At 40.4% G+C, this 16,830-nt stretch overlaps 1 protein-coding gene across 8 annotated transcripts in view; it reads left to right on the top strand.

The window, feature by feature from the left end:
* The window catches only part of btaf1 (BTAF1 RNA polymerase II, B-TFIID transcription factor-associated), a 210,103-nt gene that overhangs the window by 121,426 nt on the left and 71,847 nt on the right, over positions 1 to 16,830 (top strand). For all 8 annotated transcript variants that reach the window (XM_068052646.1, XM_068052653.1, XM_068052652.1 and 5 more), the window contains 9 exons: positions 189 to 331; positions 1,116 to 1,290; positions 2,017 to 2,220; positions 4,191 to 4,617; positions 5,112 to 5,302; positions 5,840 to 5,993; positions 6,081 to 6,190; positions 11,273 to 11,471; positions 16,426 to 16,574. In XM_068052646.1, coding sequence (XP_067908747.1) covers positions 189 to 331; positions 1,116 to 1,290; positions 2,017 to 2,220; positions 4,191 to 4,617; positions 5,112 to 5,302; positions 5,840 to 5,993; positions 6,081 to 6,190; positions 11,273 to 11,471; positions 16,426 to 16,574 — 1,752 coding nt within the window. The remainder of the gene's footprint in view (positions 1 to 188; positions 332 to 1,115; positions 1,291 to 2,016; positions 2,221 to 4,190; positions 4,618 to 5,111; positions 5,303 to 5,839; positions 5,994 to 6,080; positions 6,191 to 11,272; positions 11,472 to 16,425; positions 16,575 to 16,830) is intronic.

Genomic DNA, 16,830 nt, shown 5'->3' with positions numbered 1-16,830 from the left:
ATGTGAAGAAATCAATAGTTGTTACAGATGTGGAAAGCAGCTATAAATTGATTTTTTTTCTTTCTTTTTATGTTTACCTAGTTTCCTTTGATAAGAGTGCATTTAAAAATGTTGAAATTTGCTAGAAACTTGATTGATTGTAACTTATCCTGTTCGGCTGTCATGTAAACATTTTTTTTTTGCTGTAGGAAAAATCTTGCAGTAAGCACCGACAAGGGCAAGCTCAAACCAAAGAGGTGAGACAGGAATATATTGCTGGCTCTGACACCATTAATGAGGACCAAGCTACCAGAGATTATGTTGTAACTCGAACACGCCTAAAGGCAGCTAAGTAAGATAACTTGATTTAGTCTTCAAAATCGGTCATAACTATTCCGTTGGGGTTGATGTGATGTTTGAATTTCTCCAGTAATTCTGTCTCCCAGCTGTGTAATAAGTGCAATAGAGGTATTGTGAATCAAGGTATTTAATTGTAAGAGAAAATTCGATGCAAACAGACTGGTTTGGTTTCAATTCAGAAACCTGCCATCCCAACTCAATAATAGATGGGAGCGCTGCTGGTAGAAACAACAGTTTTTGCCTTGGTTGTGATGGTAATTTCATAGTCATGCAGATTTGTTTTCTCGTCTTTTCCCTACTGCTGCTCATGGAATACAGGTAGATTGATTTTGTTTTTTTAAAGTTAAAAATCAGCTGCAAAGTTTAGCTGAATTCCAGCATTTCATTGTTATACTACTGCCTTTGAAAAGAATTTCAAGTTAACAAGGTTGGAAAGGTTTTGCTTTTAATTTTTGATCGAGTTAGGAGTTAAGCTAGGAAAGCAAATGAAACTGGTAGAAAATATCTTGCAATTTGGCAAAGCTATGCATCCCTCCTTTTATATTCCATCATCCTTTTAGGGCTCATGTTGGGAATTGGTGCTTTTTTAATAACGAGTTGGCTTCACTAAGTTATCAAAGTGATGGTTAGTTTTAGTGAAAAAAGCTGAAGTCCTTCCAAAGCAAGGGCTCCTCTGTACAGTGATAATTTAGGATAAACTAGAGTATTCTGCAGCTTTTTTTGAAGACATACTTAATTATGGCACATAACACATTTTTCATCTCCTTGTTCTAAAGGTTGCTAGGAGCCCTCTGTTGTTCCATATGTGAGCCAAGTATTAACTCCATCAGCCAGGAAGTGAAACCAGCTGAGTCCCTAGCTCAACTATTGCTGTTCCATTTAAATTCTAAATCTGCTCTACAGAGAATTGCTGTTGCATTAGTTATTTCTGAATGGGCTACCCTGAGAAAGGTATGGAGTTTATCTGAACCATTAATAGTTTTAAATCTCTGCTTTAATCTCTCAATTTGTTGCCTGAGCAGTTTTAAACCGTTTTAGATTTTAACCATACTTTCATATAAATGCCCCTGTTACAAGGTACTATAAAACATTTAATCACACTGGCTACGTGCCTCCTCTTAGCAAGTTTCTAAGATGCGGTTGTCATCCTCCAAATTTGTATTGGGCTGTGTACTATTAACATTATGTGCTTGAGGTATGAATTGGTCATAATTTCATTGTATTTTTGTTGAACATAACAGGGCTTTCTGTCATCATATTCCTTCCTTTTCTCTATTAAACCTTGAAATTTTGTTTTCACGTCTTGATCTACAGCCCCTCACTCTGACGTCGTCGTATTTTTGTCGAGCACTGTTTATTTGTCTAACATGTATTTTGTGTCTGACAACTAATTTATAATCTGTTGAGAGCAATTTCTGCACATTAACAAAGAAAAGCATAATTTTAAGTAGACAACAACTAAAATACAGCAGACGTGTTGGAGTGTATGCTGCATTTAGAAAATTTGAGCTTTTTAACTTTCAGGGAAGTCTGGATGCATGTGATTTCTTGTGACATTTTGACTACTAGTATTATTTCTACAAACTTTCATTTAAAGCTTTTTGTTGCATGTTGGACTTTGTGAGTAATATTAACCTTTATGACTTTGACTAAATCTCAGCCTTGACTTAATTCTAGGATTGTACTGTTGTATCCTGTGCAGTACAGCCACGATTGATGGCTATTTTGTCAGAACATCTTTATTATGATGAGATAGCTATTCCATTTACGCGAATGCAAAATGAATGTAAGCAGCTGATTGCATCACTGGTTGAAGCTAACTGTGATGTTGGGAGCAGCGTGAACAATAGTGTATTTACCATAGATCAAGCAAATGAACTGGTAAGTAAATCTGTTTGAACATGGAAGACATACTTTATAAGCAATGAAGAAAAAAGTTATGAAAACGCAATTGTGGAGAAATGCATAGTTATTTATCCACACCAAGATTATATGTTGGATTAAAAAAAGACTGTGTTTGTTGACAATGCAACCACTAGGTGGCGCAGTACTTGCACATGCACAAATGCAGGCTGTTTAACTGGAACATCAGTGTCTGTGAAGTTCAGGCAGCTGCCAGGATTAAAGATGGCACTGCACAGTTTATCACAGGAAATGCTTATGGCTAGATTATTCCAGCAAACTAACTTACATTAAGTTGGATGGAAGCCCAGTAATATGCTATGTAGTTATAGGATACGAACTGTAATCCTCAGATCCATTTAATATTCCAGTAATCCTATTAAATACAAAAGGAATTTATGATTGAATTTCCATTGGAAGATAGTGAATTGTCACCCCGATCGAAAATCGGGCAGAGTATAAAATGTGCTGCCAATTGGTTATTGTGATTCGTTTATATGACTGACCAGGACTGATTTCACCCAAACGCAGCTACTAGCTCCCACCCCACTGGCCGCTCTTCTACCCACCCCCTGGCAACTCCCTTTCTCCCCCTTGTCCCCACTGGCCGCTTCACCCGCCCCACCCTCCCCCACCCCCTCCCCTCAGCCGCTCACTCCAGACCTCGCTGCTCCCCCCCCAACTCCCCTAGCCGTTTGTTCCCTGCTCTCCAGCTGCTCGCACCCCGCCGACCCTCCAGCCGCTAGCTCTGGGCCACGCCACTTCCCGCCTCTCGGCCACTCGCTCCCACGTTTCATCAGCCTCCACATGCCACCTAAAGAAGCAAGGCGGGCTGCAAGGGGCGACGTAGGAGCGAGTGGCCGAGAGGAGGGAAGCAGCGCAGCCTAGAGCCAGCGGCTAGAGGTGGCGGGGGGGAGCGAGCAGCTGGAGAGCGGGGTGGGGTGAAGCGAGGAACAATCAGCCAGGGGAGTGGGGGGGGAGCAGCGAGGTCTGGACCGAGCGGCTGGGGGAAAGTATCAAGGACTGGAGTGAGTTGCCGAGGGGGGGAGAGCTCCAGCTTCAAAGTCTCCCATTCAGCTGCTACCTCCAGCCGAGTGGGGGGCTGGATACCCAATGACGCTTTATCGCACATGCGCGAAGATGGATCAGGCGTGGATACGCGATGATGTCATCCCGCACATGTGCAGCTTGGCACACTCTGACGTTAGCGGGACGCTGCTTTGTCAGGAATCACTTTGTTAAAAAAAAACTGAGCATGGTAGTTGACCATCAATTCCTTACACTAATTAGTGATTTTTTTTTTGCAAGTGGTACCAAAGATTGGTATCTTAAATTATCTAAACTAATCTTCAAAAAATGACTGTCTTGATATGATCTGCAGACAATAATGAAAGCTTTTTGATATAGATTCATGTTTCTGAATTTTTAAAGTAGTTTCTATATAATTTTGCTGTAAAATCAGGCTTTCTATTTTACAAGCTAAATAAAACTTGCAGCCTTTCTTTAATGCATTCAGTACCATTTAGGTGTTTTTTATTTTTCAAGTATTGTAATAGTTTGCTATCAAATGATCATCCAACAGCCTCCATACTACTTGAAGTTAAGTACTTAGCTAAGCAGGAAGGTTGTATGAACAAATCTTTCTAGGCTCACAAGATAATGTAAACACTTGGAGACAGATTAAAGAAAATTGTGTAATCGCAGTGTGGTGAAGAAGCTACTTTTGAGGATTGAAAAAGTTGGATTGTATTTCCTGAAAAACATTTTGTCAGACCTGACTTCTATTGGAATTGAGAATAATCAAATCAAATTTAAAAAAAATCCTAGGCTGGTAAAGGAGGGGTTTAGAAACTTTATTCAGAGCATTTTGTTTATTATTTTGGTATCAATACTGGTATGCTTAAATGTAAAATTTTGTGTTTTTAAAATTTGATCATTTTAATTTGAAGGTCACAACGATATTCAATGAAGTGACATCAACCTGTGGTTTGAAGCCCAACATGATCCAGCAATTGGAGAATAAGCGCCAGCAGGTGCAGATGACTATTGCAGAGACAAATCAAGAATGGCAAACTCTTCATCTAAGGGTTCACATGTTTGCTGCTTGTGCAGTTGTTGACTTGCAGCAACTTCCAGAAAAACTGAATCCTGTCATAAAACCCTTAATGGAGGGAGTGAAGAAGGAGGAAAATGTGCTTGTGCAGAACTATGCAGCTTCTTGCATTGCTAAGTTGCTCCAGCAGTGTACATCCAGATGTCCTTGCCCCAACCCCAAAATCGTGAAAAATCTTTGTAACTCAGTTTGTGTGGACTCCACAGTTACTCCTTCAGCAACCTCCCCTGTACCCGTGTCTAACAGTGCAGATAACTCTAAAGGTAATTGAACGTGAGCAAAAGATCACAGGATTAACATGTAGAGAACTTCATTAAGAAGTGAATCAATTAAACCTGTAAAAATTCAGTACCTTTGATTTTATCATTTAACTTAACATCACAATGCTCCTTGTGAATGAGGAAAAAAAACCACGCAGCTTATGTATGAGATAAATATACTTGGTTTTTAGTCAGTCTCATTGTTGAAACAGATACAGTATGAACTTTTTATTATTTTGCATAAAAACAAATTTGAAAATCCATTCATACTAAATTTGTACTAAATGATTTTTTTTAATAAACATTGAAATGTTGATGAAATCTGGTTGCAAATCTGAATTTTTTATATCATACAGAATTTTAAAAATGCATGCACAAAAACTAGCCCTAGACAAATTATTATTTATGCTGATAATTTAGATTTAGCCTTTTAACCTGCTTAAAATCTATTACAGTCCAAAGAATATTGACTAACACATTGTACTGTTTCTTCTAAGGACCAAATTCTGAAAAAGATGGAATGCATCACACTGTAAATAAGACTAGGGGAATCATCACACTTTACAGGCACCAGCAAGCTGCTTTTGCTCTAACCAGTAGGCGGGGGCCAACGCCTAAAGCACTCAAGGGCTCATCTGCAGACATTCCTCAGGGGAGTGCAGGGATTAGTTTATGTGAGCATGATGAGGTAAGTGACTAATTACAGATGAAATGTAATACAGTTTAAACTAGTCAAGTGTGTTTTTCTTGCCTGATTAGATAATCATTTGCCCTGCTAGCATGCATTTTTTTCCTTTGGCAGTTGGATATGTGTTAATTGATGGATACTGAATAAGCTGCTTGATATACATTTTGTTGCCTCTACCCGTGAATCTCAGTACTCTGTACCATTGATGGCTGAGATTTCCCTCCTGTTGACATTGAGTGGATGGAAAAGCTAACCCCTTAATGCATTTATCCAGTGAGTCACTAAGCTTTATAGATCAGAAAAGTTTGTGGTTCAATCTACATTTATGCGCTGAATTAATTTCAACTGGAATAGCAGCAAGAGTACTACAATTGGCCTGGTTTAGAGAGGATAAAAATCACCCTGCTTCTCTTGTACTGTCATTTTTAAATGTTAGTTTAATTTTATAGAATCAGTTTTGAATGACTAAAGATAAAATTAGTATGTGATGATTTTGTTTTCGCAATATTGAGAGAGCAGCTGTTAATTGTTTTGCAGACCCAGAAGCCAAACTTAATTCAGAGAAGAGGAGCTGAATATGCACTTACTACCATAGGAAGACATTTCGGTGCTGAAATGGCAACAGCACTGCCTTATCTATGGGATTCTATGGTTGGACTGCTGAGGAGTCATGTAGATGTACAGAATTTCAGTATGTAGTTAAACCTATACATTTTTACATTTTACATTCTGATACAAATCTGTTTCATATGAGAAATTGACTGACATATTTTTACAGATGGAAATGTGATACTTGAAAAAGGAGATGTCGTTGCTCAGGAATTAGTAAACTCACTACAGGTGCTAGAAATTACAGCAGCAGCAATGGGCTCTGATATCCATGCTCAGGTTTGTTTAACATTATTTCTGCTGAAAGATAATATAAAGTTTTTTTTTAATGTGTTTACAAATAACTTGTATCAAATTACCTCAACATATTCAAGCTGGTATTCTTAGAACTTATTTTTTAATTGCTGGCAAAGGTTGGTTGAAGATATGTTTATGAAATAAATAGTATGCAGAACATATCTGCTTGAAAAGTTAGCAGATGAATTGATGGTAGACCATCTCCATAAGTATTCCTTTGTAAATTTTGAAATTGATTTCCTGTTGCCTAGTGTTATGAAAGTGCTTCCATTTTCCCAAATATTTTTGAGGACTGGTATCTTAGAATTATGGACATTGGTTCATTTGGGAAAATGAAAAGATTCCATGGATTTTTTTTTTCAAGGGTCACTGAGAGCTCTTGTTTGAAAATAAACCTTTACTGGATGTCGGGTGCCTTAAGCTCAACAAACAACAGAAACCTTGGTGACTTGGAGGAGATGTTTACTGAGAAGTGACATGTCAAGATTTATGAGGGTCAGGAGTTGGTTTCACTTTTGAGATATTGTTTTGGTTCAGTTACGGTGTGGACTGTTGTTGACAGCAGTTGGAGATCAGCCTGCCAAGAGAAAAACGCCCAGCTCATCTCTTTCCTCCTGTCTCTGTGAAACCCTGCAAAAATACAGCTTGAAAGCGAAAAGCCCTGATGCTGCATTTCTCCTGAGATGCTCCTGGGAGGTCTGGCAGATTAATTTTCAACGGAGCCTGAAAAGAACTGTTCCAGAAAAGATCCCAGTGACCCGTCTACGTGGACTCAGATGCCAGACTGTGTGCCATTTTGGGACACAACATATCTCATCTGTTTTCTTCAAGAATTAACAAGTATTTGGCCAAAGTATTTTTTTTGTCTTTTTCGTAAAAAGCTCTGCAGAGAAAATTTCTTTATTTTTCTTTAATGTGTCTGTGTGTGTGCTTGGGTTAAGGTAAAAAGGGAACTCTCAAACTTCAATCTGTATGTTAATGCTTTGCTTTGTTGCTGGATAAGTCTTGTTTCATAATAAACTGATTGTTTAAAGTACACCAACCAGGTGTCTTTAATATCCTGAGATAAAGTGTAGAGTATATGATTGACTGTATTGGTAACTGGGTAAACATTTAAAATATATTTTGTGACCTGTGGAGAAGTGTAACTAGAAAAGACAGTGCACTCCTCCCACCTCGGTCGTAACATATAATTGGGGGCTCGTCCGGGACAACCCAAACCAACGACGTGCAGTTGTAAGTGGGGTAATTGTAATTGAAAAGGGGAAAAGAAAAAAACAGGTTTCTTGTGCATTAGAGTTTAGCTTACATTACCGGAATGGATTTGTCAGTTGCTACGACCTTTCTGGGGAGGGAGGATTTGTCCCTGAGTGATTTGAGAAACTTCACCAAGGTTAGGCTAAAGGAATTGGCAGAAAAGTTGGTGATGGAGTTAAAACCAGGAGCTAGGAACGCGGACATAATTGAGGTAATAGCACAACATTTGAAACTGGAAGAAGGAAAAAGCAATCCAGATGATACAGTTGAATTAGCTAAAATTCAGTTGCAGATGCATCAGCTTAGCTTAAACTTGAAAAAGAAAAGAAATGGAAATGAAAAAACTTGAGATTGAACACAAAAGAGAATTGGCAATGAAGAAACTAGAACTTGAAAGAGAGGAAAGGGCAAAAGAGCATTTCAAAGAGAAGGAAGGGAATTTGAATTAAAAAGGCTGGAACTAAAGCGACAAGGTGGCCTTGACTCCAAGGAAAATTCTGGTGAGGAAAGATCTGACTCCAGTCCAGGACCCAGTGGAGAGCTCTTTAAGTTTGTGCAAACCCTCCCTAAGTTTGAGGAAAGGTTCATAAAGGCATTTTTCATTTCTTTTGAAAAGATAGCCAGACAGATGAAGTGGCCAAAGGAAAGCTGGGCACTGCTTGTGCAAAGCAGGTTGATGGGCAGAGCTCATGAAGCTTATGCCATGCTTTCTGAGGAGGCTACTGCAGATTATGAGATGGCAAAAAAGGCTATTCGTGCTGCTTGAGTTAGTCCCTGAAGCTTATAGGCAGAAATTCCAGAACCTCCCGAGATAGCCTGGGCAGACTTATATAGAATTTGAGAGAGTTCAGTTTAGTTTGGTTTAGTTTAGAGATACAGCACTGAAACAGGTCCTTCGGCCCACCGAGTCTGTGCCGACCATCAACCACCCATTTATACTAATCCTACACTAATTCCATATTCCTACCACATCCCCACCTGTCCCTATATTTCCCTACCACCTACCGAAACTTGGGGCAATTTATAATGGCCAATTTACCTATCAACCTGCAAGTCTTTGGCATGTGGGAGGAAACCGGAGCACCCGGAGGAAACCCACACAAACACAGGGAGAACTTGCAAACTCCACACAGGCAGTACCCAGAATTGAACCCAGGTCGCTGGAGCTGTGAGGCTGTGGTGCTAACCACTGCGCCGCCGAATAAAGCAAATTAATTTTGATTGTTGGATGTGGGCACTAAAGGTAGAGGCCACGTATGAGAACCTTAGGGAAATAATTCTGCTGAAGAATTAAAAAATTCATTCCCTTCATTGTAAGAACCCATGTAGAGAACCAGAAGGTTTCAACAGCCAGACAGGCAGCTGAAATCGCTGATGATTACGAACTTGTTTACAAGCCCCAAACCCTTTGTCCATCACCCCCACAAACCCGAGACTGATGAAAGGTGGGAAGGTGAAAAGAAGGCATGTAGCCAGGAACAAGAAGGGACAGCTGGGAACGCCCCAGGATCTCCTCAAGCCAGAAAGGAAGATGCTGAGGGTGGAAGTGATGTTCGAAAGCCTAAGTGTTACCATTGCCACAAGGTGGAACACCTTTGTGCAGAATGCTGGAAGTTGCGGCACGGTGGCGCAGTGGTTAGCACCGCAGCCTCACAGCTCCAGGGACCCGGGTTCGATTCTGGGTACTGCCTGTGTGGAGTTTGCAAGTTCTCCCTGTGTCTGCGTGGGTTTTCTCCGGGTGCTCCGGTTTCCTCCCACAAGCCAAAAGACTTGCAGGTTGACAGGTAAATTGGCCATTATAAATTGTCACCAGTATAGGTAGGTGGTAGGGAAATATAGGGACAGGTGGGGATGTTTGTTGGGAATATGGGATTAGTGTAGGATTAGTATAAATGGGTGGTTGATGTTCGGCACAGACTCGGTGGGCAAGGACAAGTGTTACCAAGAACAGCAAAAGTATAAGCATTGGTGGAGTTCCCTACCCCCAAGACTAAGTGAGAAATCATGAGTTTTTGGGGATGTGTGGTTTCTACCGCAAGTTTGTACCAAATATTAGTACTATAGCTGTTCCGCTGACGGATTTGCTACAAAAAAAGAAAACCAAGGTAGTGTGGTCAGGGGACTGCCAAACGTCTTCTGAGAGGCTGAAAGCCATTTTGATAAACCAGTGTTGGCTGCTCCAAATTTCACCAAGCCCTTTAAGGTAGCAATTGATGCTCGTGACTTGGGGGGGTCGATGCAGTCCTTTTACAAGATGATGAATCAGGCATAGAATGGCCTATGGGATATTTGTCCAAAAAACTAAATTGACACCAAAAAAGATCCTCAACAGTGGAGAAAGAAACCCTGGGCTTATTACTAACTCTTAAGCATTTTGGAAGTCTATGTCCGCCATGAATACAGAGAGACACTGGTATATACTGATCATAATCCCCTAGCCTTTGTGGAAAAACTCAAAAACTAGAATGCCAGACTATTCCGATGGAGTTTACTATTGCAACCTTATTACTTAAAGATTAACCACATTGCAGGGAAAAATAATGTAATTGTGGATGCTTTGTCTAGGATTTAACTTTGCTTTGAGTTATTGGAGTGCAAAGATGGTACAAAGCAGAACTGTATTAGCTACAGGTAAAGAGTGAATGAGAATGAGTGTGTAAATGTGTTTTAAATATTCTTTTCATCTTCTGTTTTTCCATACTTTGTAATGAAACACATTCAAAAATGTCACTTCATTCCTCCAAGGATGGAGGTGTTATGAAAGTGCTTCTATTTTCTTTAATTTTTTTTGAGGACTCGTATCTTAGAATTATGGACATTGGTTCATTTGGGAAAATGAAAAGATTCCATGGATGCTTTATTTTCAAGGGTCGCAGAGGTATTGTTTGGAAACAAACCTTTACTGGATGTCACATGCCTTAAGCTCAATAAACAACAGAAATCTTGGTGACTGGGGAGATGTTTACAGAGAAGTGACATGTCAAGATTTATTTGGTCAGGAGTTGGTTTTGCTTTTGAGAGATTGTTTTGGTTCAGTTGTGGTGTGGACTGTTGTTGAAAGCAGTTGGAGACCAGCCTGCCAAGAGAAAAACACCCAACTTATCTCTTTCCTCCTGTCTCTCTGAAACCCTGCAAAAATCCACTGTGTGAGAGCTAAAAACCATGATGCTGCATTTCTCCTGAGAAGCTCCTGGAAGGTCTGCCAGATTAATTCTCGATGCTGCCAGAAAAGAATTGCTCCACAAAAGATCTCAGTGACCCATCTATGTGTTTTCGGATGTCAGACTATGTGCCATTTTGGGACACAACATATCTCATCTGTTTTCCTCAAGAATTAACAAGTATTTGGCCAAAGTATTCTTTTTTTTGTCTTTTTTGTAAAAAAAGCTCTGCAGAGAAAATTCCTTTATTTTTCTTTAACCTGTGTCTGTGTGTGTGTTTGGGCTAAGGTAAAAAGAGAACTCTCATATTTCCATCTGTATGTTAATGCTTTGCTTCGTTGCTGGATAAGTCTTGTTTCCTAATAAACTGATAATGTTGTTGTTTAATAAAGAAACCTGGTTGGTGTATTTTAGCCTGAGATAAAGTGTAGAGTATATGATTGACCATATTGGTAACTGGGTAAACATTTAAAATATATGTTGTGACCTGTGGAGAAGTGTAACTAGAAAGGACAGTGCACTCCACCCACCTCGGTCGTAACACTAGCTATGATTATGTTATTGCAATGCTTTTTCCTTATATATGATTTTAAATTCTGAGCTAAAATATTGTGGACAATTTAAACGATTCTTTTTTCCTTTTTAGCTATTGCAACATCTTCCACATCTTTGCACTTGTTTGCGACACCCATATACTGCAGTCAGGCACATGGCTGCTAGGTGTGTGGGTGTTATGAGTAAAATAGCTACAGTGGAAACCATGAGCATTTTTCTGGAGAAGGTTCTTCCTTGGCTAGGAGCAATTGATAACACAAAGCAAGAAGGAGCAATTGAAGCATTGGCCTGTATCCTTAACATTTACATATGAATTCTGTGTTATAGTTTGTGTGTTCTTCCTTAATTATTCAGGATCTATAACCATGTGAGTAACAACAATAGCAGCTTATCTTTATATAGCGTCTTTAACATAATAAAAGGTCCCAAAGTACTTCACAGGAGTGTTATAAAGCAAAATTAGACACTGAGCCACATAAGGTGATAGTAGAGTAAATAACCAAAAGCTTAGTCAAACAGATAGGTTTTAAGGCGTGTTTTAAAGGAGGAAAGGGAGGTAGAGAGTCGGAGAGCTTTAGGGCCTAGGCAGCTTGAACGGATGGCCACCAATGGTGGAGCAATTAAAATCAGGGATACTCAAGAGACCAGAGTTAGATGAGTGCAGGTTGTCTCGGAGGGTTATGGGGTTTGATTACAGAGGTGGAGAGGGATTTGATAAAAAGGATGAGAATTTTAAAATCAAGGCCTGCTTGATTGGGAGCCAAGGTAGGTCCCTGAGCACAAGGGTATTAGGTCAATGGGAATTGGTGCAAGTAAGGACATGGGCAACAGTTTGGGCTGACCTTAAAGTTATGGAGGGCAGAGGGCTGGATTTGTGCTGGAGGCAGGGCTCTCGACGCCAGGCCAAAAAGAAAGGGGGATCCCCACCTCTGTTTTTTCACGCTCCCCCCGCCTCCCCAGAGCAATCCTCTCGTCTTTTTAAATCAATGTTTCAGGAGCCGGGATCCCCATCCCTTCAAAGACAGGAATCCCATCTCCAACAGCTGCCAGCCATTCAGAGGGCTGGCAGCTCATCAGTACAGGCAGCGCGACTGGGTGTGGTGGCCATTGCCAATACTGCAGAAGCGTCAGACCAGAGTTAGGTGAGACAGGGTCGCTGGGGCCTGTCCAGAAGGCCCCAGTTTGGCGGGGGTGGGGTTGGTGGTGATTGTGCAGTTCAGGAGGGAGGCAGATCCCGGGGGGGTTGTTCCCAGTGGAGTCGTCCGTGGGCTACAAACTGCCCACAAAGGAGAGACCCCCTGGTAAGATCCCATCGGCGGTGGGAAGAGGCCCTTAATTGTCTGTTAATTGGCCACTTAAGGGCCTCAATTGGCCTCTGGATGGGAAGGCCGTAGTCGGCCGATCCCATCCCTGGAAAGATTGTTTGGCGACGGGGTGATGAGCTGAGGCAGGGGCGAAGTCGTGCAGTATTATGGAGGTGGAGATAGGCAGTCTTGGTGATGGCACAGATATGTGGTTGGAAGCTCATCTTTGGGTCCAATTTGACATAAAGGTCGCGAACAATCTGGTTTAGTCTCAGACAGTTGAGAGAGAAGGATGGAGGCAGTAGCTAGGGAATGGAGTTTGGAGCAGAGATCAAAGACAATGGCTTCAGTCTTCCCAATGTTTAATTGGGGGACATTTCTGCTCATCCAGTGCTGGATGTCATATAAGCAGTCTGATAAATTACCAACAGTGGAGGAGTCAAGAGATGTGGTGAGGAAGAGCTGGGTGTCGTCAGCGTACATATGAAAATTAGTGCTGTGCTTTCAGTTGATGTCACTGAGGGGCAGCATGTAGATGAGAAATAGGAGGGGGCCAAGAATAGATCCTTGGCGGACACGAGAGGTAACGGTGCAGGAGCAGGAAGAGAAGCAATTTGCAAGTTATACTGTAGCTATGATTAGATAAGAATGGAACCAGGCGAGTGCAGTCCCATCCAGCTGGACGACAGTGGAGAGGCATTGGAGGAGGATGGTGTGGTCAACTGTGTCAAAGGCTGCAGACAGGTCACAATAGCTGTAATTTTAGGAGAAAAACTGCATACTAATAAAATTACTTAATTAGATTAGTACACAGTGCTAGACCCCATTAGAGCCTTTGGACCAAGATGATGGATTAGTGACTAAAAGTGCACATAAGAGGCAAAAATTACCAGTGGAATTAGGTCTGGTAGTGTAGTTATATTGCTGGTAATCGGGATGCCTGGACTAAAATAAATTGGGAGTTCAAATTCCACCCTGGGCTGGTTGTGAGTTTCAATTCTGTTTTGATGAATTGATGGAGAAGGTTGAGTGGTTGATTTTGTGCATATGGGCTTTCAAAAAGAGTTCGACAAAGTACCATATAATAGACTTCTAAGCAAAATTGAAGCCAATGGGATTAAAAAGACAGTAACGGCATGAATACAAAATTGGCTAATTGACAGAAAACAGAGAGTGGTGGTGAATGGTTGATTTTCAGACTAGAAGGAAGTATATAATGGTGTTCCCCATGAGCCAGTATTAGGACCACTGCTCTTTATGCTGTAAATGACCTGGACTTGAAATTACAGGGCATAATTTAAAAGTTTGCAGATGACACCATACTCATATGTTGTAAACAATGAGAAGGATAGTAACAGACTTAAGGGGGACATAGACTGATCAAATGAGCAGACACGTGGCAGATGAAATTTAATGAAGTGAAGTGTAGGAAGAATGAGGAGAGCCAATATAAAATAAAGGATACAGTTCTCAAGGGCGTGCAGAAACAGAGAGACCTGGGGGCGTATGTACATAAATGTTTGAAGGTGGCAGGTGAGAAGGCTATTTTATTTTTTAAAAAAAGCATTTGGGATCCTTGGTTTTTTATTAATGCAGGTATGGAGTACAAAAGCAAGGGAGTTATGCCAAACCTTTAGAAAACACTGGTTAGGCCTCTGCTGGAGTACTGTGTTCACTTCTTAACACCACACTTTAGGAAGGATGCTAATGCCTTAGAGAGGGTGCAGAAGAAATTTACTGAAATGGTACCAGGGATGAGGGGCTTCAGTTATGCAGAGAGACAGAGGAGCTGGAGTTGTTCTCTTTTGAGCAGAGACCGTTAAGAGAAGATTTGATAGAGGTGTTTGAAATCATGAAGTGTTTTGATAGAATTAATAGGGAGAAACTGCTTCCAGTTGCAGACGGGTTGGTAACCTGAGGGGACACATTCAAGGTGATTTGCAAAAAAGCCATAGACAAAATGAAACTTTTTTTTACAGAGCGAGTTGTTGTGATCTGGAATACAGTGTCTGAAAGGAAGGTGGAAGCAGATTCAGTTGTAACTTTCAAAAGGGGATTTGATAAGTAATTGAAGGGAAAAAAATTTACAGGGCTATGCGGAATGGGACCAATTAGGATAGCTCTACCAAAGAGCCAGCACAGGCATAATGGGGTGAATGGCAGCCTCCTGCACTTATAGTCAATTATCCTATGAATGACCATATTGGCAATGATGGATTAAGCCAGAATTTTCAAGGTGATTGATAATTTCGGAGTTTAACGGACATTTCCATAAATTTAGGCAGTATAGATGGAAGGATAAAAGGGAGAGTCTGAACAATGAGAGGTCGTTGTGGATATTTAATTTAAAACTTAGTTGCAATTGGTGCTTTATTGTGTTTACTTAGATTTGGTAGTGTTTTGCTTTTCCTCCTAACGCTATAAAGCAAAGTTTGTGTGTAGCAGGATTCTTATTGGTGAGATGATAAGTTGATCTATTAGCTGAAGCAATTGTCTGTGCTGATGAATAAATCAGTGCCATCCTGACAAACCTCTGTAAATGATGTGTCAAAGTTTCAGAAAAAATTGTCCAAACCTGAAGCTTGGACCCATTAACATGCAGGATGGCTGGTATTTGTCCAAGCTCTTCTAACTCTGAGCTCAGACCAGGTTCTATTCTATTTGGGTATGTGTCAAAGATATTACTATTTAACTTTCTCTCAGGGTACATCTTTTCCAAAGCATCCACTCTTCTCATGAAGAAACTGTAGAAAGACTGGTACAGGAATTGGACAGAAATGACAGTGTGTGCGAGTACTGATTCTCAAACCTTTTTGGTTTAAGGGTGTCTTTTCAAATGGATTAGTAATCACAGACCCCCCCCACCCACCCCCCTCCCCATCTAAATTAGAAAACTATATAATACTATTAGAAAATGCTACATGTAAAGTGTGTTTTAATAATGCTTTTCAGAAAACAGGCATTTACTTACAGATATCAGTGAGATGTGTGCGCAGCGAGAAGCGGACACAACCTGTCTAACTTTGTGCACTCCCTCCTAGATGAGACAGCAGCTGCAATCCTCTCACCTCCCAGCTCATATTTCACATTTTGTGGACCTTCTGGAAAGTTTCTACGGACCCCAGTTTGAGAACCGCTGTATTAGAGGGTGCTGTTCTGGGGTTGGGGCGTGTTTTTGGGACAGTGAAGGGAGCCTTACTCTGCATGTAGCATTCACTTGATGAGGAACTGCCTGATGCTAGCACTTGCTGTTCTAGATACTAATCTTGAGCACAAGACTCTCAACAAAATCTCTTCTTATATTTTCTCAATTAGATTTGAATATGGTTCTTTCTAAGTTACTATGCTCAGCGTTTGAACCAAAGCACTTCTAGGAATTGGTTAATTTCCTGGGGGAAAAAAATGATAGTTTTTGTTTGAATTATTATATCCTAGGCATTGGTGATTTGATGTAAGGAGAGTGCAGTTCTGAAGTACTATCAGAATGTAATTTTTAATGAGGAATTACAGTTTTTCCTTTATATTCTCTGCTTTCTAAGTAAAACTTTGAACATCATTTTCACATTGTGAGCAATGAAAACACAGATGTTTTAACAGAGCAATTTTTTTTGGTATCCTGTGTGGCATATGTTTAAGTACTGGCCTAGCAAAACATCAAATTGGTAGGATGGACGTGAAATCCATGTTAAACTGTTGCCACCTAGAGGGGAAGAAATTTTCTAAAAGATTTTACTAAGTATGCCCAAAATTCTTAATTATGGCTTCCGTTAAAAATATGAGTTTGTTTTCTGCAGGTCTCCTAATTGTGGGTGTCAGTATGTATCTTGCCTCGTCGTGCAGTTCTTGTTTTAAAAGATTTTCAGTGGAGTTGGCATTTTTTTTTAATGTGATGCTTTTAGGTGAGAGTGATGAGGAAAAATTTCCTTAACAATATTTACAGGTATAATGGAGCAACTTGATGTAGATATCATCCCGTACATAGTCCTGCTGGTGGTACCCGTGCTGGGCAGGATGAGTGACCAAACAGATAGTGTGCGGTTCATGGCTACCCAGTGCTTTGCAACATTGATTAGGTTAATGCCACTTGAGGTAAGTTTTGAAAAGCTGTATTTTTGGCAGCTGTCAATACAAATGTATACAACAAAGAACAAGTAATGAATTGCCTTACCTAAAATAATTTCAGGTATCCATTATTGCACAATGATATACTTGGAGGTTAAGTGATGTGCTTATGTGACATTTTACAAGTGGGAAAAACAGGATTCTGAAAAAGAAATTCTGGAACTAAATAACAGGAACATCAACTTCTGGAAAGAGAAAAGATAGTTTTATGATCTGGTTGTAA

Source organism: Heterodontus francisci, chromosome 20, assembly GCF_036365525.1.
Source record: "Heterodontus francisci isolate sHetFra1 chromosome 20, sHetFra1.hap1, whole genome shotgun sequence".
Taxonomy (NCBI): domain Eukaryota; kingdom Metazoa; phylum Chordata; class Chondrichthyes; order Heterodontiformes; family Heterodontidae; genus Heterodontus; species Heterodontus francisci.
Note: the sequence above shows the minus strand (reverse complement) of the source record. Positions and strands in the feature narration are given on the sequence as shown.